At 41.2% G+C, this 27853-nt stretch overlaps 1 protein-coding gene across 1 annotated transcript in view; it reads right to left on the bottom strand.

Moving 5' to 3' along the window:
* Positions 1-6553: 6553 nt before the first annotated feature.
* Positions 6554-27853, bottom strand: part of LOC147706730 (uncharacterized) — a 35672-nt gene continuing 14372 nt past the window's right edge. Inside the window, exon 4 of the mRNA XM_086925877.1 lies at positions 6554-10414. Within this exon, the coding sequence (XP_086782003.1) occupies positions 7503-9446 (1944 nt within the window). The 5' untranslated portion in view covers positions 9447-10414 and the 3' untranslated portion in view covers positions 6554-7502. The remainder of the gene's footprint in view (positions 10415-27853) is intronic.

Here is a 27853-nt window from a genome sequence, read left to right as displayed (position 1 = left end):
GCGCTCAGCAAGTCTATGAAAGCTAGGTGCACCTAATCACTTTTTTCCCTTGTGTGCTTCTGCAAGATTAGATAAAGATTTAGACATTTCTCGATTGTCCCTAAGCCGATGAGTGAAATTGGTCCACAGCATGACTGTTGTGACCTGTCCCCGTTTTTAACAATCGTGACCAATACAGCAGTTTTTCAGTCGGGAATGGTACTCTGATTACCGCTCTAAATACAAGTTAGAAATGGGGCCCACAAAAGCTTACCCAAGATGCATTTATTCATAGCTATAGTAACTTCTTCAATATTAATTGGTTTTTGGAGATCACTAACCGCTGCTATGGCCATGCGAACCAGTTGTCCCCTGTGAGGGTGGTAGCTCCCACAAGGAAAAAATCTATGTATAGGACACTTGGGCGCCTACTTTGTGGCGCCTAAATTGTCCACAACAGCCCGGACAACCTTCTCTTCCAGCATGCTAGCAATATCCGAGTGCATGTGTACCAACTGTCTCCAAATAAATGCCGGAAAGACAGATTATGCTCTTCGGAGAGGCCACATTGTTGCGGTCACCAGAGTGGTGGCCAGGAGAGCTGGGTGTCTCTCCCGCCCCTAAGGCATCAGTAAAAAACCTGGGGGTTGGCATTGAGCAGAAATTGAATATGAAGGAGCAGGTGACCTATACTGTGAGTTTATGCTTTCATGTGCGGAGTCTGTTGAGATGAGTATTTTCTCTTCCTCCCCGACTATATACGGAGGACTCTTATCCAGACGTTAGTGCTGAGCCGCCTGGCCTACTTTAATGCTTTATTGATTTCGGCTAATGAAGCTTTGTTAGATCGCTTACAAGTAGTCCAAAATACAGAGGCACGGTTAGTACTGAACGCCCCTCTTAGATCATCCTCTAGTCCACTGCTGCGGCAGCTCCATTGGCTTCGGTGCGTATACAAATAAAGTTCAAGGTTTGCTGCATCATTCATAAGGCAGTGTATGATAATGGTCCAACATATCTTGCTGAGAAATTTTGCCAGTATACCCCTCTGAGAGATCTCCGGTCTATCTCCAAATCCCTTCTCAAAGTTACTCGGATTAATAAGTCTAGGCCTGGGGGGGGAAAGCCTTTTCGTATCTTGCCCCACGGAACTGGAAACGCTCCTGATTGCACTAAGGCAGTGCTCCGACATCTTAGTTTTAGAAAATTCCTGAAAACATTTTTGTTCTGGACACCTCCAATAGCACCAGCACTGTCACGTCTGTCCATTAGCGCAGAGATACCCCTTCGGGGGTGATTCGGGCGCTACATAAATAAACTACTTCAATAATGGTGACTGTTAGTGGTTTCAGCTGCCTTGAAAAAGGACACATTAATCACATCCAAGAATTTAGTGCTATACTTCAGAGCTCCAGCCATTTGAAGATCCTCCAAGATTTTACATCTAATTTCCCTTTTACTTTCCTCCTGTGTCATTTTATAGTCATTCTTAGCCAGCTTAACATCTCGTGGTACCCGTGGGTGGCTCTTCAGTGCAACCAAAATGTTCTTATGTGCCAGGGAACAAGGAGCATTGAACCAGCGGCTAAGTGCAGGCTCTCTTGGGGACAGCTGTGGTTGTTAGGTTTTTTGAGACAGACCTACAAATGCTGGCAAAGGCATAATGAATGGCCCCTGGCTCCACCCTGTTGGTCAAGCAAGACAAAGGCAGCAGTGGAATTGTTAACAATGGTTTGAGTAAATGTGACAGGATCAAACTTACTCCATTTTAATTTTAAGTTCTTATTCCTTGAGATTTCCAAATCAACTGCACTTTTGGGGTTTGGCATTTGGATAAGGGAGCTTGAGGTAGTAAAGAGTGGATTGTGCTCGCTTATACGGATTACAAGGACCTCAAGGCTAGTTAAGTAGGGCAATAATTCAGTGGATAGTAGGATATGGTCTATAATAGAGCCAGCACAATTTCCTATAACGGTAGGGACTGTGGGGTTATTAGGGCTACAGGCTTCACTTGCAAAAACTTGGTTGAACTTCATCAACAATCCATTACTTGCATCCCCATTGACAGAGTGAATAAAGTGAGTTACATTGACATTTCGTTAATTACACAATCCACACACACGTACTAGACAGTTTACAGGTGCTGATTTTATAATACTCAACTCAAACGATACAAGCAGAACTTTTGGCTTGGTAGTAAAAGCCCACCAGAAATTTGGCCAATTGTTTGAAAGTGTCCCGAGTCGAATGATTAAAGATGTTATAATAAATAATAATGAACAGAATATTGTAGGCAGCAGGGAGTGTTAATAGAGAGATCAAGAAATAGGGGGTAGACAAAGATTTCTGCGCGTTTAGGTCCGTTGCATGTACAAAAAAGAAGTTGGCCTCCTTGCGCTCTGCCGGCCTTAAATGAAATTGCGGAATTTACGAAAAAAGCTGTGTGTGTGTAAAAAATGTGTTCACCCTTTACCAACTCATTCAGACTTTATGTACCGCTTCTTCCTGTCTATTAGTTTCTCTCAAGGTTCCCGACTAAGAGCTAGAGGGATCTCCTTTTCATATACGCATTGCGAAAGCTTAAAAAACTCAACTTTTTACATATAAAGGTTTTGGATTCAACTACATTTTTACAAATAGTGTGTATTTAGCACCAGGATGCCTGTAAGGTTAGTTGCGCTTCCAATTGCGCTTCCCACAAAATGCAAAATATAAAAGACAGAGGACCAGGCAAGCAGGAACTTTACTGGGGAGAGACTAAAATGTTGCACTAAGAAGAATAGCAACTGCTTGCTCTCTTCTCTGGGTTATACAAGATAGTGCATATAGACATTAAGCAATGTTGGACTTGAAGAAGACACATACAGATTTCCACAAGGCAAAGAGCAAAATGTTGAGCGAAAGGGAATAGCGTCTGCTTGCTCTTTGTGACTACAAAAAACACTCTACCAAGGCAGAGGCACATCCCTCACTCCTATTTCATAAAGACTCCTAATTAGAATGAGGTGAGCCTTTTAATTCCACGGTTCCTTTTGCAGTTTTATATTGAGCAAATTTGGCCAAAGGGTACTGAAGCACTTGGCATGAGCACCAGATTACATTATACAATGTCACAACTTTATTTGGCACAGAAGATTGAGACGACGCAAGGACTCTAATCTGGTCTCCAGCTTTAAAGTCAACACATCTGCCCGTTATGCCACATCTCCTCCACTAAGCTGAATGAAATGTTGTCACGCCAGCTACTAGAACTGCTCCATTCCCATTACTAGGCCAAAACCTTGAAGAGTGAGAGGGAAATATCAGGAAGGGAACTGAGTTCTACTTCAATGGTCTTAACTGGAAGAGGCAAGAGCAAAATAGGCATTTAATTTACCCGCAGTGAAAGGTAAGATTAGCCTTTTTGAGTAAGTGTGACTGTCCTGTGCGAATTCATCTCAGAAGTTAGGAGTTTCCTTGGCAGGGTGACCTGCTGCACATGCTTTTATCAAAATCACTACTTCTGAGGTCCTGCAAGACCTCCTCTAAACAATCGTACTTTCTTATGGAACGGCCATATGGTTAATCTAACTCACTCTGGCAATGATTCATAGATGTCAACTGACCACAAACCTTTACTTTCCCTCTTCCAAGGGTCTTTATTAAGGTTGAGGTTGCCAATAGGAGAATGAATCTTCCAATTGCAAGATTTTGCATTCATTGCCAAACAAGATCTCCTGAAGAGATAGTTGTTATGACAGTAGATACATGCATGAACATTGCTAAATGGGTCATGAAAGAAAAGAATTAGAAGCCAAAAGTTCAAGAGCCATCCCACCACGTGAATAGCAAAAGAGTACCAGTCAGTCCATTTGCAATGTCTGCCAAGTACTCTGAGAAAGCACAAGTTCAGTAGATCAGTGCTTAGGTGAAGAACATGATCATTAACTGCCTGGCCAGTAGTCAAAAGAAATTCTGCATCGAACATGATGGAAGACATCTTTACAACCTTTGGCTAGATTTAAGTGTTGAGTGGTGCAAGAGATACAACAGTGAAGTGCCACAATTAAAGAGGGAGGTAACACCAGGAGACAATGCCAAAATGGTACAGGGCAAGGAACAACACATAAAAGACAAGGAGCATGGAGGTAGAGAAGTAAAGGGTTGATATCTTGTGAAAAGGTTGAAGATGTAGGATGGAAGGGAAGTGCGGTAGAGAGGTAAGGAGAAGTATTGGATTGATAACTCTTTAAAATAAAAACAACCAGAACAAAGAGTAGCAATGAACAGACAGGGAATATTTTCAGTTTTTACTTCAACAAATGTAAAATTCATTAACACATTAAAAAAACAAGAGATTATTATCCTGAGACAAACTTGATTTTTATGCACACACATTTTCAACATTATTTTACCATATGTCGTTTTGTATCAGTTTCCTTCTTGAATAAGTGATGACTCCGCACACGTTTATACACTGACCTCCGGCATGTATTGTTATAGGGCAGAACATTACCAGTGTCATTACCACCTATCCAAGAGATCACCTATCCTTAATACAAGAGAGTTTTCTATGGTGAAGACTCTGTAATGAACAAACGAGGCACAGAAGGTGGTCACTGGCATCTGCTATGGAGGTTTGAGATTGATTGCCTGTAAGGGTTCACTAAGCAGGGAGCAAAGGTAGAACATCCTATGAATCAAATGAAACGAGAACGCATCCAATATTTGTTTGTGTCAACCAGTGATAAAAATACTTAAAAACTTGCTAATCATTTCATTTGTTTAAATATATATTTTTAAATTTCATATTAAATTTATACCAGCCCACAAGCGTTTTATGAGTTGATTATCACTGATTTAGAGCAATTATCTCGCTCTATAGTAACTTGCTTGTTTACTAATTCATCAAACTTATTTTATTAGTAATAGTTGATAAGACTCAACTTTCATGTTGTCATGCCCACATGAAAGAAAACAAAGGTCTCACGTCACACTGTTCAAGAGGATTTCCAGGAATATCTACTCTACTACTCTGATTTGAGCGAAGTGACACCATTACCCAGTGTCCTCAAATCGACTGGACATCCCACGAATCGCATCTGAATCAGTGATGTGGATTGCCACAACACCCCCATGCCACCTTGTTATATGTTGTCCCAAGACTTTTATCACCTACGTCCTCACACTCTGGGCCAACAGAAATCAGAGGACTATGATGCCCAAAGTATTTGGCTCTTCCACTCTTTATACTTCGGTTATTCTTCATTGGTTAACTGATGTTTTTTAGTTCAAGTTGTACTGGGATGCTATAAAGCCTTTTGGTTGGTATGATAAATGGGGTGCAGCTCTCTATCCCCGGCAGACACCTGTGCTACACATTTGCTAGCTGATGTAGGAAATCAGATACTTAATCTATGGGAAGTGGCCATACCATTGTTTTTAGCTGTTGAAGAGCCTCCACCAATCTTTGAACACAGATTTTTTTGCTTTTTCCAATACCTTAATGTAGTGTTCAGTTGCTCTTTTCTTTTGCCTTGATTGCTATGAACAATTTCCATATTTGATTCCTATATTTTCTCTTATAATTTATTCACCCTTTGTATCCTAAAGTTATCTGCAACTCACAAATGAGGCAACTGTCTCTTTTCACTTTTTTTATTCCTTTCAAAGGAACATACTTGTTTTGCCACTCTGTAGTTTTAGTTAGCTCCTTCCTGGAAAGGTTCAGGGTGATCTGTCAAATGGGGGGCGGGGCAAAGAAAGGAGAGGGGGTCCCAAAATGCAACTTCCAGACTCCCAAAAGAGTCACAGAGGCCTTGTTGTCTCTCGCCAGAGAGAAAAAACAATATTTTTTTAAATAGGGCCTGGGCTTCCATGTCTGCAGTGAATGCAGTGGAAAATCAGACTGAAATGAATCAGTTAAAGCAATCTCAGGCAACTATTACTCGTGCCCTAAGGTAAATATAATTCGGGCCCTCGCCATGCAAACCAAATTACCACACATATGACATTACTCATTAAATAATCTATAACATCATTTATAACATCACTGCAACATTTAAAAATGGCATCATTGATGACAAAACTGTGCATGGCGTGGGCGCAAGTTATATTTACTTTAACGCATGAGTGATAGTTGATTGAGATAATTCTAGCTGGTGAATTTTAGTGTTTTTTGTTTAGTTTAAAACATTACACTGTTACTGAAATTTTGAAACCATTGACTGAATCTCTCCGGGGCCTGAGGTTCTATTTCCTCTGCTAATTCACACCCTTTAGCCACAACATGATATTTTACTGATTCCTGTTGTGACCCTCTTTAGGAATGCTTCAGATACCCCCTTTTTATCAGCACTGATGTCTGTTTACTTTTTGCAATACCGAATGATCAAATAATCCCCTTATGTAGGACCAGGCTGGTCGAAAATACATTGAGATTTTGAGTTCTAAGAAAAAAAATTTAACGCAATATTTAGGTTCATTGACTAAGTCCATTCAAGTAATTGATGTGCATGAAAGGGATGTAAAATGATTGACATGTATAATCCTCAATAAATTAAATACATCTTTTTAATAACAACTTGGAGCCTGATTTTTTTTTCAAACAATTTTTATTGGGTTTTGTTGAGCTTTGACATTGGTTGTTAGAACAGGGTGAAGAAGAAAACATGTAGCATCCATCAGGTACATTACAGGTTCAGTAGATAAAGCACCCTTATATATGTTTGGGTGATTTCATTATCAGAATCTTGGAAATAATAACAATGAACATGAAAATGCCTGTATTTTAATTTGTCCATTATAAGAGCTGAAGAGAGGAAAATACTGGCTTATTGTGGAGTAAGGAAGAGGAATCTATGACTTGTTTGTTACTACGTGATGCAATATCTTGGTGTGAAGTTTCCCTGTGCGTCCTGGTAGGATGATGGGACCCATTGGAGGATGTCATGTAGAGCCTCCGCCAACTGGCGTGGAAGGATAGGTTGGGACGGGCGGTGTTAACTTTATAAAGAAGTAACCAAGGAAGGACCCGAGTGGTGATGGGAGGATGGTGTTAGTTGACATGAGGAAGCCTTGTGGGCTGGAGGATAGTGTTCAGGGAGGGAGGTGAGCATAGGGACGGACAACGGAGTAATGAGGCCTGTAGCATGCTACAATTCTTCCATGGAGCTTGGGGCCTGATTTGAATGTTGGAGGATGGTGTTAGTACAATCTTCATAGTGGAGTACTTTACTCTCACCATGGCAAGGGTAGTCTGCCTGCCACATTTAGAGCAGTCCGCCAGCACAGTGGGCATCTCTTGCAATTACAGGAACCGCCTGCCACATTTAGAGAAAGCTTTGCTTTGAAAGCCTTGTCATGGTCAGAACATTATATGGTCTTTCTCCAGGGTAGAGTTTGTGGTGTAACATTGGCCCTTTTATGCTTTGAAATCCTTGGAACATTCAGTACATTTATGTGGTCTTTCCTCTACTATGGTTTCAGAGATGGAAGATTAGCACTGGCTTTCTCTTGAAAGCCTTGTCGCATTCAGTACATGTTTATGGTTTTTCACCAGTATGGGTTCTCTGATGCAATATTAGCAGATTCTTTCTTCTGTATGCCTTGTCACATTCGGAACATTCAAATGGTCTTTCTCCAGTGTGTGTTTGGTGGTGTAACATTAGCTCTCCTTTTGTCTTGAAATCCTTGTCACATTCAGTACATTTATGTGGTCTGTCCTCACTGTGGCTTCTGAGATGTGATATTAGTCCTGACCTGCTTTTGAAAGCCTTGTTACATTCAGTACATGTGTATGGTGTTTCACCAGTATGGATTCTATGATGTACTGTTAGTTGACTGTTTGTGCTGAATGCTTTGTCACATTCAGTACATTTATATGGTTTTTCACCAGTGTGGATTTTCTGATGTAGTATTAGATGTGGCAAGACTTTGAAAGTCTTATCACATTCAGTACATTTATATGGTCTCTCCCCAGTGTGGACTCTCTGATGTTGTATTAGTGCTCCTTTTACCCTGAAAGCCTTGAGGCATTCAGTACATTCATATGGTTTTTCACCTGTGTGGATTCGCTGATGCAGAGTCAGCTCTGATTTTGTCCTACAGCCCTGCTCACACTCAGTACACTTATATGGTCTTTCAACTGTGTGGGCTCGTTGATGTGCTAGTAGATATTCATGAATTTTGAAAGCTTTATTACATTTAATACATTTATATGGCTTTTCAATAGTGTGTAGCCGACGATGTTGCATTAGTTTTCTCTTTCTGATAAAGGACTTTTCACATTCAGTACATTTAAATGGTTTTTCTCCTGTGTGAGTTCTCTGATGTAGTATTAGCTCTCCTTTTATTCTATAAGCCTTGTCGCATTCAGGACACTTATACGGTTTTTCACCAGAGTGGATTGTCACATGCCTCATTAGCTGACACTTTGCTATGAAAGCTTTGTTGCATTCAGTACATTGATATGGTCTTTTCCCAGTGTGGTGCATTTGATGTCGGGTTAGACTTTCCTTACCAAAATACGCCTTTGTACATTCAGTACATTTATACGGCCTGTCCCCAGTGTGCATTCTCTGATGTACCATTAGCCGGAATTTTGCTCTGAAGGCTTGATCACATCCAGTACATTTATACGGTTTTTCCCCAGTATGGATCATCTGATGCACTATTAGAGCTCCCTTTGTCACGAAAGCCTTCGTACACTCAGTACATTCAAAGGCTTTTTTCTCACTGTGGATCTTTTTATGTTTCATTAACTCATCCTTTGTTTTGAATGTCTTGTCACATTCAGTGCATTTATATGGTCTTTCCCCACTGTGGATGCGGTTATTATGTAGCATTAGCTCTCTCTTTGACCTGTATGCCTTTTCACATTGAGTGCATTCATATGGTTTTTCACCAGTATGAACTGCATGATGTTGCATAAGCCTTTGCTTGGTCACGAAAGTCTTATTACATTCAGTACATTTATAGGGGTTTTCCCCCGAGTGGGTTCCCCAGTGTAACGTTAGGTGGTGCTTTAATAGAAAAGTCTTGCTACATTCAGTACATTTATATGGTTTTTCACCGGTATGGATTTTCTGGTGTAATATTAGTGAACTTTTTTTACCAAAAGCCTTGTAACAATCAGTACATTTATATTGTTTTTCACCAGTATGTAGTCTCTGGTGCTCAATTAATGAATTATTTCTACTAAAAGCTTTGGGGCATTCAGTACATTTAAACTGTTTTTTTCCAGTGTGGCTTCTTTGATGTAAAATTAGTTTCCCCTTTGTAATGAAGGTCTTGTCACATTCAATGCATTTATAGGTTTGGTTAACAATATGGGTTCTCTGGTGTGCCATTAGCATTGCTTTTCTATTAAAAGACCGGCTGCATTCATTACAATTATATTTTTCCCCTTGGACTTTCTGATGGAAAGCTGGATGTTCATTTGTAATGGGGGTCTTGTCACCTTTAGTAAATTCAAGAAGGGTTTCCATTGTAAGGATGTTTCCTTTAAAAAAAATTATGAAAAATAAAATTATGTTGATATGAAGATTAGCCACAATTATAAAATTAATATGGTTTCTCTTTACAGAGACTTTCTGATGGACCAATGGAGAATTCCTACTCAGACTTGTTTTATAATAGTGTTAGTATGTGAAAATTACATCAATGAGTGGTAAGTGGATTTTCTGATGATGTGCCTTTATTTGGAAGGAGCTTTACACACTCAAAGAACTGTGTCTGATCACTATTTGTCTTAGTTTCACAATTTAGTGTCTCTGTTTTGTTTTAGCATACATGTAATTTTCAGCACACCTTCTGTGGATACTCTTATATTCTATGGGCTTTGTCACAATCGGTACAGCTACATCATTTCTCAAACTCTCCGATGTAAAATCAAATATACATTGGTGCTGAAAGCCTAGTGGCACACAGTTTTGTCAAAACTATAATACTAGCACGTTGCTCTGTATCTTATATTATTGATGACTCAAAGGAGAAATCTAATAGTTATGTTTTGACAGCTCATATGTTTCACGGGTTAGTATTGCTTACATTGATTTTCTTGATACATTGTTGGGGATTCATTTGTAGAGAAGGCTTTTTCACATTCAAACAAGGACTATAAACAACCTAGAAATGAATGTCACTTGTTTATACAGGTGTCACATTTAGCACTGTGTCCTGTCTCGTGTGGAACTTTTATAATGGTTTAAAGTTCCCTTAATAGATAAAATGTCTTTTTAGCATATATAAAAAAACTCTTGATTTTTAGGAGTTCTATGAAATTCAAAAGATTAGTTTCTTAAAATTTGAAACATTTTTCACAGCAATAATACAGACAAATTCTCTTCCATGAATCAATGTCTCCAAGTTACACTTCACATGTTTTCCAGCTTTCGTTTCTTCAAGTTATGTTCTGATGCCCTTGTGCCCAAGAACATGTTTTCTTAGACTTTGGCTGCAATTAAAAAAACATGCATTAGGCAATGCTTTCATAGCTCTATTTCCTGGCAAAAGGCTATTTCATGAGGAAGGCATATGTCACCGTGTGAGCATCTATTCATCCCATAAAGTGCTGCAGATTCACTTGCTATAGACACTCTGCATCTGGTGTTGGCCCCAACTCTACAAGTTGTTTTCTCGAAGAAAGTGTTAATGGTTGAAGTTGTGCGTCAAATCCCAACCTCCTCGAGGTATTGCACATGTTCAACGGCTCCTTTGTTAGATTGTAGTGTTTTTCCCCACCATAGGAAGTGAGGATATAGTCTGCAGAGTGAGTTGTATGCTATTGAACATGCTGTATGTTATGGTGTATTTGTTCCACCATCTAATACCTGCTGGGGAGGCGGGAGGGTGCATGTGAATCTGCAACCCTACACGAATGTATGACGAAACATCGCGCACCATTACATCGCGTGCTTTTACCACGCAATTATTACATCGTAAACTCCACAACATCGCCAACTTTTACATCGTACGTTGTTGCAACGCCAATGCGTTGATTGGTATTGGCTGGTACATTACTTAGCAGACTACGAAATTGCGCGTCCTGACAATGCATTCTTTGTGTGCTACCACAGTTTTTGCAATCTTTTGTCCGAATGCGTGATTCCCACCTCTAACCCCATGGCCCCCACTCCCCCCCCCGCTGTCTCCACGACGCTAATTCTTTCCTTTCTATTTTCCTTTTTGTTTACTTCTTTTAAAACATTGTAATTGTACATTTATTGTGTTACGGATGCCACTGGTGCCACCCACCTATCTCAATAATTATAGGCACTAACTTACATGTGGCTAATTCTTTGTAATTGTTTCACATAACGTAAAAAAAACCCAACAATTCTCTCCTCAAGGACGTTTTTGTTTTAATCCGGGGTCTGCCCGAGCCAAGGCCCGGATATACTACCCTTTACTCCAGACTGAAGAAGAGCTACATTCCAGCGCCCGTTTCTAAGCACCTGCTAGGCTTGCTCTTCAAGTCTCTACGGCTGCAGCACGAGCTCCGGATGCCAGTGCCTTTCCTAAATCCCGTCCATTTGCAAGACACTGCCCACCGTCCCCCCGATCCTGTCTGTGCGTCCTATTCCTGTACAGTAAGCCTGCTCAAACACTGCACTGCTGTGCTTTGTACCTCTAACCCCTGGCCCCCACTGCCCACCCCCATCCATCATTCATACACCCACCACCCAATTTCCTATTCAGAATCACTGCATCTTGCTTTGCGAGGGACATAGAATGAGGGCTAGGAAGCCGACAGCGAATACGTCCAGATCCCCAGTGTTAAAGACGGACTTCAATTGCTGCAAGCAGATTTCTTGTGGTGCTTGGCTGACTGATTTAAATTGTTAAGATACAATTGTTTCTGTGTGCTGGCATGCTGTTCATTCGTAAAACCACAATATCGGATCAAAGCAGTAAAGAACAGGTGACTGTACGTCAGCGAGGGCTCAGTATACTTCTCAATACCGCAGCCCTCCTGTCATGCTTTAGAACAAGAACTTCTACCGGTGACATTAATCACCCCCACCATACAGCGTTAAAAACATAAATACACTAAAACAATAGCAGACGGGCAGGCGCTGTTGAAAGAGAAACCGGCATTTTGAGCTCTTTTCTTCTACACTGAATTATTGCAGCACTGAACCATATCAAAGCTCATAATTGAGGGTTATTATTTTTAATGACCAATATTCCGTCAATATTCTGTTTAAAACACAGAATAAAAAGGAAGAATTAAACAAAACTTGCTTTATTTCTTCAAGGCCTGGGAGAGAGAAGCGGCCATCACTCGAATTTGATAGTAGCTTTAAAGCACTCCTGGCTTCCTCCTGGGACCAGGATGTCTCTAATTATTTAAACTGAAATATCACGGTCACTGCCTACTAGATAGTTTGTGGTAATGGTTACAATTCAGAAATAGATATGAGTTACCAGGGTCTATTGAGTGTTTTTTCTGTTTTGGCTTAAATAGCTGTTAAATTATAAAGTTGTGCAACAGAGAACATCAAAACTGCAAAACGGTATCTTTGTGCTCCCATTACTGTCTGTCCAGATAGCTTTGAGAAACAGATCGTAAGGCCACAAACGTGAACGCATGCGTTCGCCGTTTACACTAGTAATGCTGGCAGGAAAACTCAAAATGCTTAGACACGGGATCAGCAGACGATTTGCATGCGTTGCCATCGCTAGCGATGTATATGTAATAGCGAGGTAATAGAATGCGAAGTAATAGCATGCGCTGTGGAGTCGCCCGCGATGTAACAGTCGCATTGCGATAGCTCCGCGATTCGATGCAGTCGTTGTGATGGGTGTTTCCCCCCTACACGCTACGAATACATGCTTACAGGGTAAGTAACATACTCGATTGGTAGCATGTGTTGGCTGAAGACACACGTTATGCATAGACTATAAAGCAGTACTCTTCTTGCGGCGGCTTCAAGTGTGAGATGTTGTATTTCTTTGAAATAATGTTCTGAGAACCATTTTCCTAAAGCTTGTACAACCACACAATAGTGTTTTGTAAATGGGCGTCGGCTTCACCATGTTGCAGCTTTGCAAATATCTGTTAGTGGGATGTTTCCTAAAATACCATGAATACAGATTTTTCTTGTAGAATGTGTCCTTGGCATTGTTGGTAATGTTCTTTACGCTCTAGTGTAATACATTTCTATACATTTTACAATCCATCTTGCGATTCCAGCTTTTGATATTGGATTACCTTTTCTGGAGTTAGAAAAATAAACCAAATAATTGTTGTATTTTTCTGAATGCTTTAGTCCTAGTACATTAAGGCTTTTTGACATCTAATGTATGTAATGCTCTCTCTGCGACCGTTTATGATTTTAGAAAGAATACTGATACTGAAAGAACGCTACTCTCTATGTTAGAAATTGTATTTTGCATTTATGCATGGGCTCAAAGGGTGTAGACATTAGCCTGGTTTGTGCGATGTTTAAGTTCCATGATGGTACATGGGGTGTACTTGGTGAAATTACTCTTTTAAGTCCCTCCATAAAAGCATTTATGACTGGAATATGAAAAATAGATTGATGCTTCCTATTTTGTAGGTAAGCAGCAGTAACTGCTAGATGTAGTCATATAGACATGTATGGTATATATGATATTTGCAGATAGTTGTTTTTCTGTTGCTGAAGACGGGTTTATTTTGTTTGCAGTACAGTAGTGAACAAAACGTTTCCTTTTGGCTGCATAATATGCCCTTGTTGTTGGCCTTCTAGCTTCCTTGAAAAAGTCCATACAATCTACTGGTAATTGAAGGTACCCGAATTCTATTACCCCAGGAGACAGATTGCAAGATTGAGGTCTTATGAATTGGGGTGTCTAGCTCTGACTCCACTGTGTGTAAGAAGGTCCGGTATGTTGGGAAGCTTTTTGTGATGTACAGCTCTAACAGGGTCATGCACCATGACTTCCGCGTCCATATTGGAGCTATAAATATCAATGGCAATGATGTTTGTCTCAGTTTCTTGAACACAGGGTATGAGTGGGAGAGGTGGAAAAGCATATGCAAATGTCCCTGGCCAGTTCATCCATAATGGATTGGCCTTGTATTGTGGGTGTGCGTGCCTTGATGCAAAGTTTAGGCATTTTGCATTTTCTGCAGTGGCAATAGATCGATTGTTGGAGTCCCCCACCGTTGGAAATATGTGTGCAGAACTTCCCACTCGTGTACTTGTTGCTATGTTCTGCGTGGCAGATCCGCTAGACAATTGTCTACTCCTGGTATGTATTGTGCCAGGAGGTGAATATTGTGTTTGAAGGCACACTTTCATATCATTTGTGCTAGTGGGATAACTGCAATGAGTGGGCCCCTCCTGGTTTCTGTATGTAATACATTGCAGTCATATTGTCTGTGCTTAGAAGTATTTTTTTCCCTAATATATTGATTTGAACCTGTTATGATATAGCTGTATGACTAGCAGTTCTGGTACTTGTACATGGAATGTAAGTTGTTGTGCTAACCAGTGACCCTGTACTGTGATGTATTCCATGTGAGCACCCTAACCCATGAGTGATGTATCTGATGTTACTGTCACTAGCGGGATTGGGTCCTTGAAGGCTCTGTCCTCTGTTGTGTTTCGTGTGTTCCACTATTGTAGGACCTGATGGACCTACAATTAGTGAAACAAACACTAGGTCTTCCATTTTGTCCTCCGCTTGTGACCATTGTGATGCTAAGCACTCCTGAAGGGGTCTCATATGCAGTCTGGCATAGGATACTATTGCAGTGCAAGAAGCCATCATACCCAATAGCTGCATCACGATTGTGATGGTTAGGTGACGATGTGGCTGAAAAAGAGCCAGTGGGTTGTAGAGATTGAGAACCCTTTGGGAATTGGGAAATGCTTTCGCTGTTCTTGAATCGAGTACTACTCCAAGGTACAGTTGTTTTTGGAGCAGTTGCAAAATGCATGGAATTTTGTTGTACTTATTATGAATCCTAGTTTGCGTAAAAGGTTATGTGTACATGTTTGTTTGCTGGAACGTTTATTTAGCCAATTGTCTAGGTAAGGGAAAACATGTATATTTTCCCTCCTTAAGTGTGAAGTTACTACTGCTAAACATTTGTGAACACATATGAGGTTGTTACACTGAAGGGTAGTACTTTGAACTGATAGTGACATCCACTTACCACAAACCATAGGTATTGGCAGTGTGCAATTAGGCGTCCTTCAGATCTAATGCAGTCATGAAGTAGCCTTACTATAGTTGTGGTATTACATCCTGTAATATTACTATATGAAAGTATTCTGATAGGATGTACCATTCCGTCCTTTTTGGGGAATAGGAAGTATGGGAGTATACTCATTTCCCTTGATGTTTGAGTGGAACTGGTTCTATAGCCTCTTTTTTGTATTAGCACAGTCTGCTGAACATCGTCCGTCACCGACCTGCATATCTGACTCTGCCTCCCTGCTGTCTTCATAGGAGGAATTGTAGAGGGGCCTGCAATGACTTACCCCTGCTGGACCAGTGCTTTGGTGTCTATCTTACCCTTGCTGTGTGATTTGTTGTGGGAGAAATCCCCCTGGGCTGCCACCTCCATTGTGTGAGCTAGGAGTCAATCACTTCTACTTGGTAGGGCCTTTTGTTCTTAAAGCGGTTACATGCCATGATGTCCTGCTCTTTAGGTTCTGGCAACAGACACAGGTTGCAACAGTGGCAGTAGGCACAGGTAAGAGTGGTCGGGCGGGGGGAGTCCATAGATGACGGGGTAGGTGAAATGAAATAATAAGGAAAATAAAAGCACTTAACTTGCGGTTGCCGCATCGCTGAGTCGGCAATGCAGCAAGCGTAAGGTAAAGTGGTTTTATATATATTTTTATTTCATTTTACCTACCCTGTTATCTGTCAACACCCCCCTCAACCCGTCCCACCCCGACTCACCACTTTTACCTGTGCTAGTTGCCACTGTGTTACAGACCTTGTGTATTTCAGAATATGAGTATTTCGCACCACACAAGGTCACCTCCTGCATAGGCTTTCCTTCTTCTACTCCATCATGGGGAGACTAACATTGTCAATGAGTATGGTTGTAGACAATGTGGAAGTTTGCCATTTCAGTGTTTTTTAACCCTCGATCGCTGATTTATCTTCATCTGTAGACCATATGGGCGTCAAAACTGTAGATGCAGTCTGTCCAAGCCGAATGGTGGGAAAAAAACAATCTAACAAAGGAGCCGTTGAAGCACAATACCTCCAGGAGGAGGTGATTAGACGCATCAAGCCGACCATAAACAACCACGTGCAGAGTCCGGGCCCAACACTAGATGGCAGGACTGTGCATAGAATGTGTATCTGCAGCCAACACATTCTACAAATATCAACTTCTTTGAAGAAGAACTCCGAATGTTATAATCATAAAACTAAACAATAGAATTGTTTGTCATAGCTTAGAAAAATCTAAAATATTTTACACTCAAGACTGTAAGGAAAGATAATGCATTGGTGCCCTCCCATACAACAGATTAAAACAGATCCATGAAGGATGTATTAAATCGGGCTAACAGCATGTTAGTAGTTACCTAGTGGTCCCCTCACACTCCAATTTTCCTTATAAAGGCTGAACAATGCATTTTTATGCTTACAAAAAGAATTCAGTCACAGGAATCATGCAGAGAATTAACCTTGATGTAGCTACACCATTTTGTCTTGAGGTAGGCCATCTTGCCAACCTACAACAAAAGCCTGAAGCAATGTGAACGAAAGAGGACCACACCAAGACAAAAGATTGTACCGGTGTCTGCATACCCTTGCTGAAGGGTGGGAAAAATATGAAGGGGGTAGAGGCTGAATGAAATTTAGCATTGCTGGCTGATACAAGAGAGTGAACGTGGTAACAGAGCAAGAAAGTGACCACACTATCCTCAATCTAGTCACGGAGACTGTTGCCCCTGTGATTCTCGACTTCATTAATGCCTCATTCCCGACGGGACTTGTTCTCCCCTCTTGGAAGCAGGCAATGGTCAAAGCAATGTTAAAGAAACCTAACCTAAATCCGGAAGTGGAGGGGAACTACCGCCTCATTTCACTACTGCCAGGAATCAGCACAATTGCAGAGAAGCACCTTAACTCTGCTCTATACGCTTTTTGGGAAAATAATGACTGTCTCCATCCCTCTCAGGTGGGATTTAGACCCCTAACAAGGTAAAGAGGCCGCTCTCCTGGCAGTATTAGAGGAATCTAGAAAAATCCTAGATGACGGAGGCTGACTGATTTGACTGATTTGCATATGGCCATGTCTGAACTGGGGTGGCAGAGTGGGCTAAAGAACGGTGATGGATTAAACCCAGATCTTTTGACTGGGTGTGAGTGTTTGATTGGTTCAGATGCTCCGTCCATCACCACCCCCTTTTGTACCACTTTGTTTGCCATAAGTTGGCAGGGTATTTTCAGACGTGAGTCCCTTGCTCACTTTGCCACTGGATTCAAGCAAGCCGGGCTGAAGACGGCTGGAATGCCAGAAACCGGTCCTCGGAAGCTTGTTTCCGGTCCAGGGAAGGCATGGCTTGGCAGTTCAAGCTGGACTGTTCCCATGAGGCACAGGGTCAGACTGATTTGCATATGGCCATGTCTGAACTGGGGTGGCAGAGTGGGCTAAATAACGGTGATGGATTAAACCCAGATCTGTTGACTGGGTGTGAGTGTTTGATTGGTTCAGATGCTCTGTCCATCACCACCCCCTTTAGTACCACTATTGGGCTAACAGGGCTTTGAGGTCGAACAATAAACATCTGGTGATAGTACCAAAAATAAAAGGATCGCGGAGTGGAGGGCGCCTCTTTTCATATAATGTTGCCAAGCTTTAGAATCGCCTTCCCCTTCAGATCCGTCTTTAACTCAATTATTTGATCTTTCAGAAACAAATTAAAACGTTTCTCTTTCCCTAAATACTGCTCGTAGCTCTTGATCGCACTGCGATAGCGTTGGGATGCCCTCAGGTAACCATGCGCTTTAAAAATGTTGCTTCAATTCAATTCACACGGCCTTTGACTACAGAGTACTACAGTGTGTATTGCAAAGGGGTTGCACAGTCTTGTCTCTCACTGAGAATTCGGAACTAGTAATTCAGTATGTACTGTCATCTTCTATTCTTGAACAGATTACATTTTATGTGAATTTTTTGTGTTCATTTGATAGTTACCATTTATTTTAGTTAAATGTTTTACCATCATGACACAATATGAGCACAGCATGGCTGCTGCCAGCATGACACAACTGCCCCTCTTTTTATCAAATGATTACGGCCCTTTGCACCCTCAAAGTGGTATCAGAACCTGCTTGACTCAAATTTGACTATATAATAGGGGAAAATGTTTTCCCCACCAAGAAAGTAAGGTTGACTTTTGCATCATGAAAGGAAGGCACATTTATATGGAAGAAATGGCAGTTGGCATTGAAGAAGGTGAGCCCAGAGATATTTACGAGATGTTTGTTAAACGCTAGAAGAACATTTCACCTCGAAGAACAATGTGGTGTTTTTGCCATGATTCAAACAAAAACTAAGAAAGTTAGGTCAGTCTAGCAGGTCTGAGAAATTTGGCTCATAAATGCAGGTTTGATGACCTTAACCAATACATTATTCAATACAAAGTAGTGCAAGGAAAACAGCAAGCAAAAGACACAGGATTGAAAGATGCCACTTATATCGTAGGAAGTATTAGCTAGTACATATTCCTGTTGATTGGAGACAGGAATTGGGAAAACATAATTGGCACAGAGAACATCAAATTACTGGCTCCTGACAATAACCCAGACGTATTAGGAATCCTTAACAATAATCTGATACGGAATACTGTGACGAGAATTCAATAGAAGGAAAAGAAACACCAGGGACATGTTCATAGTCAAGCGTAAAGATAATTCATTGGGATGGCGCCATCAGGGGGGAATCTGGAAATTGGGCTGAATTGCAATTATCCAGAACAAGCCATGTTCATGTAAACAGCGCGGTTAGGATATGATGACAACGTTTCAGAGATTAGGCCTGTTGAGGAATTTAATGCACAGAATTCTGATGAAAAAGAATACCATAAGTTCATAAACCTATAAGAGAACCAAACCAAAACTTACGTTTTCTCACCAAAGAGGGATTTTATAAGCTACTGCAACTGGGAACAAATGAGGAAATCAAAGCTTCTGAAATGGCTGGTGGTAGTGTTCTTAGAAGCGAATAGGTCTAGTAACTTAAATATTCTATCCAACTGTAATGTACCTGGCCGGGCCATAAATTGGTCTCAAAATGTGTGATTGTAGGCAAATATTTCATTTTACAGCGCCGCCTTTTTCTTCATTATCACTTGTGAGTGCACCTTCAAATGTGGGAGGTCAGCATTTCTGCTGTACAAAAAAATAAAACTCTTTTGTTTGACTAAATGTTTGCTCGATGTATAATAAGAATCTACCACATATAGGGTACACATGACCCTAGACTTGCCTCTTAGTTCACTAATAGCATTGCTATCAGGGCAGGGATGGGAGTATTTCCCAGTTCATGTTTAAAAACTCTTTTAATAAATATGAGGCCATAAGTCGAGAAGTTAGGGATTGCTATTTCCCAATTACGAATCTTTGTGAATCGGAATAGGAAATCTCAATTCCTAATGTACAAGAATCGAGAAGTTGGAAATAGCGGATTCTAATATGGTTGCACTAGATCTATCTAGGTAGGTTGCAGTCAATTGAAGCCATCAAAGGGATGGTGGTCTGCTGGGATCAGCAGAACCTCCCCCCCTCATGTCAGTGACTGGTTTTTAATAAAGCAATTTTTTTTAATGCAACCCATCTTCCTTAACCCCTTCCGTGCTGATGACGAGCCTAGGCTCGTCATGCAGCACGGTGCTCGTGTGCTGGTGACTAGCCTAGGCTCGTCATGAGCCGTGGAACGCTCACACGCGGGGCTAATTTCCCCGCTGTGCTGAGCGTTCCATTGCGCGGGCGTGGTCATGACTAGCCCAGGCTCGTCACCAGCACACGAGCACCGTGCTGCATGACGAGCCTGGGCTCGTCATGAGCACAGCGGCGCCGCGCGCCGCCCCCCTCCCCCCGCGCTGTGGGGAAATTAGCCCCGCAGCGAAGGGGTTAAAGGAAAACAGATGTGTTTAAAAAGAAAAAAATGAAATGTTTATGGATCATTTTTAAAAAAGTAGGTAGTGGTCAGTGGGTCCACTGCTTGCCCATAAAAAAATATTTGCATCAAAATTCATTTGAGGGTGGGAGGAGTGACATTGGGATCTCTTCTTATCTGCAAGTTGTCACCACCACCTTTGAAGGTGCAGGTGAAAATTAAATGTTTTATGACCGTAAACGGGTTACAAAATATTCATACAAACCACTGGAAATCGGTATTAAGAAGGACGCCCTAAACACGTCCCTTTCAAATACTGATTTGCAAATCCTAACTGATTCTATAACAGGTTACTGAATTGCAGTTTGACTTTTGTACATTTTGAAAATCTTCTCTGCAGTCGCAAACTACCCGATTCTGTAAATTGGGACGTTTGAGACCTCAAAAAGTTTTTGTACATGTGGCCCTTTATCACTATATCACACTGTTCTGGTTATTATTCTGGTGTGACCTTGAGATAGCGAGAACACGGAATGGGTCTCATTCTTGCGTCACATGAAGTGTTTTATCAATGTTATTGCCTGAGTGACTTGAAACTTTCCCAGGTTCTTGGAAAGAGAAGGGCAGACGACACCTGCGTCAGAGGCAGGCATGCCAATGAGTCTGCAGACATGATAAAACAGAGTCTGGCCTGCTAAAGATGGAGTCTGGCCTTATGGGCTTTATGTCATGGTGAGATTATTCCTTGACTGGCAGAATACTATTCCAAACTCCAGAATTTTGCAAGTGTTGTCTAGAGAAAATGTTTTAACTGGATGGAAGGTTCCTGGTATGAGTGGTCAGATGAGCGTGAGATTGGTCTCAGTTATTTAAAGTACAAGATAAATAAGAAGATGCATAACCTATGACTTTCTTTATGTGCAGATTAACTATGGATTTTAGCCTAAAAGGGCTGGGTGCAGTCCTCTCGCAAGTGGTAAAGGGGGACGAAAGGGTTGTAGCCTTTGCTTCAAATTCCTTTAAAGGCGTGGAGAAACATTTTACAATTGTGGAATGAGAGGCAATAACTTTCTAATGACCCATCTAAAATTTTAAATTCTATCTTTGAGTCTATACTTTGTCAACAGACCATTGTCAACAGCCGCAAATCTTCTATTGTAGGGAGGCGAGGTTGATAGAAAGTTAAGAGAATTTAATTTCTGGGTGGAGTACTTGCCAGGACAAAAATACTTTGCAACAAACTCTTGACTTTGCCATTGGAAAGCAGGAAGTCGATGCCACACAATTATCAGTTTCATACGCAAGAGGAAATTCCTTGCATGAAAAGGAATGATCAGAGGCAACGGAGGAAGAAAAAGGGTGAATGAAATTTAGGGACCTGTCTAAGCAGAAACAGGACTTTGGAATGTGAGAAGAGAGTTGAGTGTTGTATATGGAGAATTGAGGAGAGGCAGAAACTCCATCTTTCTGGTGGGAGTGAAGAAGACCTTAGCAGTATGTCTGGAATTGGAAGGGGAAAGTAACGCTCTTGTAAACTGGTGAAAGCGCGTTCCACCAACATGGCAGGATCATCATGCCTAAAAACAGCAGGCAAAAACTCCTTCACTATCTTATATCCCCCCCAACCTCTCCAGGGCTGCAGCTAAAACTTTTAAACACAACATTTTGAGAAGAAACCCAGAGACACTGATTTCTGATCCTTCATTCAATATTAAAAAAGGCATCATCGTAAAGGACCTGATATTCTTCACTCGAAAAATAGCAATTTGGCGGGCAACCTTAATGAAAATATTAAACACACAAAAAACAGAAATAATCCCCATTGCACCAAGCTAAGGATCACCCCCTCACACGACCTTAGAGCAAATCTAAACATAACAATCTATAAAAACAGCACAGTACTTATTCAAGCGGCTAACAAGGATCTAAAGAAATTAGATGACAACTTCACCAACCTGAAAAAGCAGGTACTTAACACTCCCACAAGACTTCCTCAGCACCCGGTCACCCAATCCAACTCAACGCCAAGCAATCTTCCCACCAGAACAGACACAAATACGGCACAAGAAACCCAGCTATCTAAGCTCATATCAATGAGATTAGAGACTCAGGACAGCGAACAACAGCACTCAGAGGTCAATCAACCATGTCTCAGCAATAGCTGCTTAACACCTATGCTTAAAGATAGGTCCGTCCCTATACCTCCAATTGTGATACCCAATCGACACATAACTCAGGGTTGCAACCACCTAAAAGCTAACTGGTTTATGGTCAACCCATCGTCTAGACAACGTAGCAAACCTGTGCCTCTAACTGTAACAACCATACATTCTACACCTACTACCCCCTCAGCACCAGTTACCCAAATAGCCCAGAGTGTATCACTGAACTCCACCTATAGCCACCCCCGGATAGAGTCGTTCACTTGGTCACTCCTGCGAATAGAGTAACAACTACTGGGATATTTAAAGCTAGCCCCACTCACGAGAGTGGCGAGCTCTCTATCACAAAGAGCTCAGGAACCAAGGTCGCCATTCATAGATCATCGACAACTCAAATGAAGCTTGAAGCACTGAGACTCTAAACCGTCAACTTATCTCAGAGCATTCAAAGTGCTATTCTTGAAATGAAGAGCATCTTGCACAGCACAGAAGAATCTCTATCAAAAATCAAGCTCATTCAGAATTCCGTATGCAAACTACAAAGCCACGCTAACCTTACAGCCATGCCCTAGTCAAAGAGGCTGTATCGTCCACGTCAACAACTTAAAGATCTATCTATCAGAAGAAAAAGAAACTTTCCCCTTACTACTATCCGATGCATCAACACCCAAGGCCTCTAGTCACCCAGACTTAGGAGGCGAAAACAAAATTGGAATGGTCAAAATCAGCGTTAATAGAAATTTCATCATAAAAAATAGAAAGTTAAACATTGATAACCTGAAGAGAGTTCTACTAACCGCATCCAATCAAGATTTAACTCCCGAGAACTCCTTGAAACCATTCCTAGGTCTTCTGCTTAACTAACAATCAGCAGTGAAGCATGCCTTTGACATCGCCGATCTTATTTTAACCCAAGAAATCTGGGCTCACCGAAACTTCATCGCCTTGCATTGATCTACTTGTTCCCCCAAACTACAGCATCATGAGACTAGACAGACCAATAAAAAATTTACTTGCCTTCTGAAGGCAAGTCAATTTACCCAGAGTGAATTGCTGGACTCTTCCAGCACAAAACAAGATACCACCAATATCAGGTACATCTCCATCTACAATTCTGGGTCTATCAGGGTCAGACAATGCTTAGCTAAGCACTGGAAAGTATTAAAAACAGAAGTAACCCTTGATGAAGATGTAAAAAATTTTCCAAGCATCACATTCAGAAAGGGACAGTCCCTTAAGGATAAGTTATGCAGCAATGACCTTGTTAGAAAGAAGGAATCCCCATTGAACATTAAGGGATTCTATACCTGCATGGCCTGCAAGGCCTGTAAATTTAGCTGCAATATCAAGAAAGCGTTTTACCCTGTTGAAAATGTGGAAAAGTTGATCGATAAACATCTGACCTGCCTCTCAGACCATTGCATTTATGTACTAACATGTCCGTGTTCAAAGAAATATGTGGGCAGTACGATGTTTGCTGCCAAGAAACGGGTGTTAGAACATATGAGAGCGATCCAAAACAAAGACAAACAGTCACCCCTTGCACGCCATTTCGAAGAATTTCACCACAGTAATCGTTGTTGACAGGATACCACCCAGCAATAAAGGAGGTGATATAATTCGCAAACTACGGCAATTGGAATCACAATATATCCTTAATTTAGATTCCAAGATCCCTAAAGAGTTGAATTCTGAGGAAGAGATGGCATGGTTTCTGGGAGAATAATTGTATATCAGTGAGGTACTAACTACAACTTTCTTTAGATATTCTGGGATATATGCTAATCTCATCCCATTATGACAAATGTTACCATTCTTTTTTAGGGGCTCACAATTGTGATCCTTGGCTGTTTGTTTGTTCTGCTCTGTTTAGAGATGATTATGAATTACACTGAGTCTAAAAGGTCTACCGTAATGTTTTTAACGTTCACTTTGATGCACTTGTTTTTAATGTAACAAAAAATGGAGTCGCATCTATTTACAGAGTTTGAGGTGTAATCTTTGTCTGGTTAATAATGAGCCATGGGAATTTTCTTTTTAGATTGGGATATTATACATCAAGTGGTGATGAGTGATGTCACTGACCATGTCATGAGTGATATAATATGTGACGTCATCAGCAGTGCATTGCACGCGCAAGTTATAGTGAGTCCAACTAACTATAACGTGTAATTTCAATGGTTTTATGTCCGTAAAATTTCCAGGTAACTATAACTGGTGTGAAACCTATGGTTATTTCAGTGAATTTAATTGTTTTTTTAAATGCTAATTCCTAACTATAACTGGTGTGAAACCTATGGTTTTTTCAGTGTATTTCAATGGTTTTTTAATAGCAAATATTTATAGGTATAAAAAGTGAAAAATTTTATAACGAATTTTATATTGTATAAATATGTTACATTTTTTAAATATTTTTAACCCCGAGGCGCTCCCGGGGCGCGTACCGGTGAACGCACCGGTAAGCGCAATGTTACGCCGCGCTCCGGGGCGTGTACCGGTGAGCGTCCGGATAGCGATATTGCCGCGAACTAAAACCACATCGTGACGTATCGCGTAGCCGCCATGCCACGCGTCATAAGACACGTATCGCGTAGCCGCGAGATGAGTCTTATGACGCACCGCGTAAGCGCCCGAGCGTATACGATCGCGCAACGTAAGCGCCCCGACGCGCTTACGCTGCGCGCCCCGGGACGGGCCCAAGGGCGCGTAGCGTAAGCACGTCAAGCCATGTGACTTTAAAATAACACTTTTCATTGGTTCAGAAGTTTTTTTCTTCTAAATTTTGAGAAACCCACCCATTTCTCTCACTATTGATTTGCACTTGGAGAGAGCAAGAGGTGTTCTGTGTATTTTCTTCTCATAATTTTCCTGATCTACAGCAATGGCTGCAAGGGAGTCATCCAGCAGTGATTCAGATGGTTTTTTGCCTGAGGACCCTCCTCTCCAGAAAAAAAAGAACCACTTCATCTGGAAATTTTTGACATCCCTGAAGGACAAAAAAAAGTTAATGCTGGTAAAGTAACCTGCAAAATATGTGGCAGTATTTTATCCAGAGGCAATCCTAAAAAAAAATATAGCTTTGGAAATGCCAATTTAATTAAGCATGTCAAAAGAAGACACCCAAATAATTATTCCAGGGAGAGTGTCAGGGAGCTGGCACGGAATTTACCAACAGATGGCGGCAGCACCTCCACCGGTGGAGCAACACCTTCAGGAACAACACGTGAAAGAATGGTCCCTAACGTGCAGCCGGTCTTTGCAGGCATTACATTTCTATGCGTGGACTGTGACGAACTGCTCTGTTATGGGGAGCAGAGCGTTGAACTCATTGCTATAAAGAGACAGGAACACCGCTGCTCTCCCAGTCCCTAAATTTTCACATTTTTTTGCTCCTGTTGAGCAGTTTTTGAATCCCTGTATAAAATCGTTTTAAAAAGTATAAAAAAAATATAAAACAACAAAAACAAAAAAAATTTCTTTTCAGAACGACCTCCAATTTATAAAAAAATGCTCTTATTTAAAAAAAAGTGTCATTCTTTTTTCTCCATGGTACGTTCCCCGGTACGCGTACCGGGCGCTCCCCCCGCGAAAATCTAAAAATTTTATTTGTCCCACCCTTTTTTCCCCCAACATCAAACCTAGGGGGTCAGGGGGGTGTACCCTGCCCCCTTTTGCTCATTTCCCCCTTTGATTTTTGCCACATATTTTATCTCGATGCTACGAGACACAAGATGGCGGCCGCTCCGGACTGTTTCGACACCCGTGAGCCAATCAGCTTTCCGTGCACAAGTCGCGTGGCATGCCCGGTGCGCTCCCCGATGCGTGTACCGGGCCGCGCCTATAGATATATATATTTTTTAACCTAAATTACTCAAAATCCACTGGAGCACATATCTTGAGACATAGCAAAGGCACACCGGGCTACCAGTCCCTACAATTTTGCCAAATTTGGAGGAAATCCATTCAGCCGTTCGGGCTAAAAGGGAGGTCGACCGCCCTATGGAAATTAACATGGGGAAAACGCGTTTTGGGACGCCCCCTTTCTTCTTGGCCCCCGCTTGACGCATCCCCCCCAAACTTTCAGGGAAGGACCGGAGCTCCGCAAGGCCATTTTGAAGAAACTTTCAGGCAGATTCGTCAACCGGCACCAAAGTTATTCCAAATAGAATTTTGAGATTTAACATTGAAAAAAATCCTAACTATAACTACCTACTGGCGACCGCCAGTAGGTAATATATATATATATATATATATACACACACACTTAAAAAACCATAGGTTTCAGGCCTTATATAGTTAAGAATTTGCATTTAAAAAACCATTGAAATTGCTCCTAAATAGTTAGTTGTACTAACTATATTTCGCGCACCCGCAATCCACTGCTGATGATGTCACATATTACATCATTCATGACATGGTCAGTGACATCACTGATGACATCTCAAATGACATCACTGATGACATCTCATTTGACATCACTGATGACATCACTGATGACATCATCCAGTGACTGTGTGTTTCTGTAAAGTTTAAATATGTTTTACATATTGAAGAATGAGTGGATGTAGAATTGTCTGGATGAAGGATTTAGTAGGTGAGTGACTGGCTGTATGAGTGAGTGAGCGATTAAATGTGTCTTACTAAATGCATGGGTTAGTGACTAAACTGTCTGAATGTGTGCATCAGTATGTCTGTTGTTGTGTAAGCTGCTGCATGTGTTGATCAGTAGCTATATGAGTGGCTATATGGGTTATTGATTGGTTGCCCAAGTATTTGAATGGGAGACTGAGTGTGTGTGTGGGTGACTGGGAGGTGTGTGCATAGATGTGTGAGCAGTTGATTCACTAGGTGTAGGAGTTCAAGAGTGCATGTGGAAATAGCTATATGGGCGGTTGACTGTGTGCATGGGTGTGTTGGTGAGTGAGTGGATATCTCAGTGCTACATGTCCAAGTAAGTACATATGTAAAACACAGTGCATGTGAGAGTTGGCATATATAAATGACTATACATGAGAGCCAGTGAGTGTGCGAGTGGCTGTATGGATCATTGTGTACTTGTATCAGTGATTCTATAAGAGAGTAAGTATGTGTTAGTGTATGTTTGAATAAGTAAGGTGTTGTGTGTATAACTGTATAGTTGAGGAAATGGAAGTGTGATTGATTCTTTGCATGACTGACTAGGTGTGTGAGTAACTCCATGGATGAGTGGCAGTGTGTGTGTGTCTGTATAGGTGTATGAGTGCATATGATAGTGTTGTATTGATGAGTGACTGTATGTATGAGTGATTCTATGGGTGAATGAGTGAATGTGTGTGTAGACCTAGGAATCAGTGAGTGCGTATGTAGTAACTGGTATTGGTGTGTCAATGGTTTCAAGAATGATAGTCTGTATTTAACACTGGGTGTATCAAAGGTTAGTACAACTAACTATATAGGAGCAATTTCAATAGTTTTTTAAATGCTAATTCCTAACTATATAAGGCCTGAAACCTATGGTTTTTTAAGTTAATTTGCAAGGTTTTTTAAATGCTAATTCCTAACTATATAAGGCTTGAAACCTATGTTTTTTTTCAGTGAATTTGCATGGTTTTTTAAATGCTGATTCCGAACTATATCAGGCGTGAAACCTATATTTTTTTTCAATAAA

This window comes from Lissotriton vulgaris, chromosome 6 (assembly GCF_964263255.1).
Source record: "Lissotriton vulgaris chromosome 6, aLisVul1.2, whole genome shotgun sequence".
Lineage (NCBI taxonomy): Eukaryota > Metazoa > Chordata > Amphibia > Caudata > Salamandridae > Lissotriton > Lissotriton vulgaris.
The sequence above is the reverse complement of the archived record's forward strand: the minus strand, read 5'-3'. Positions and strand labels throughout refer to the sequence as shown.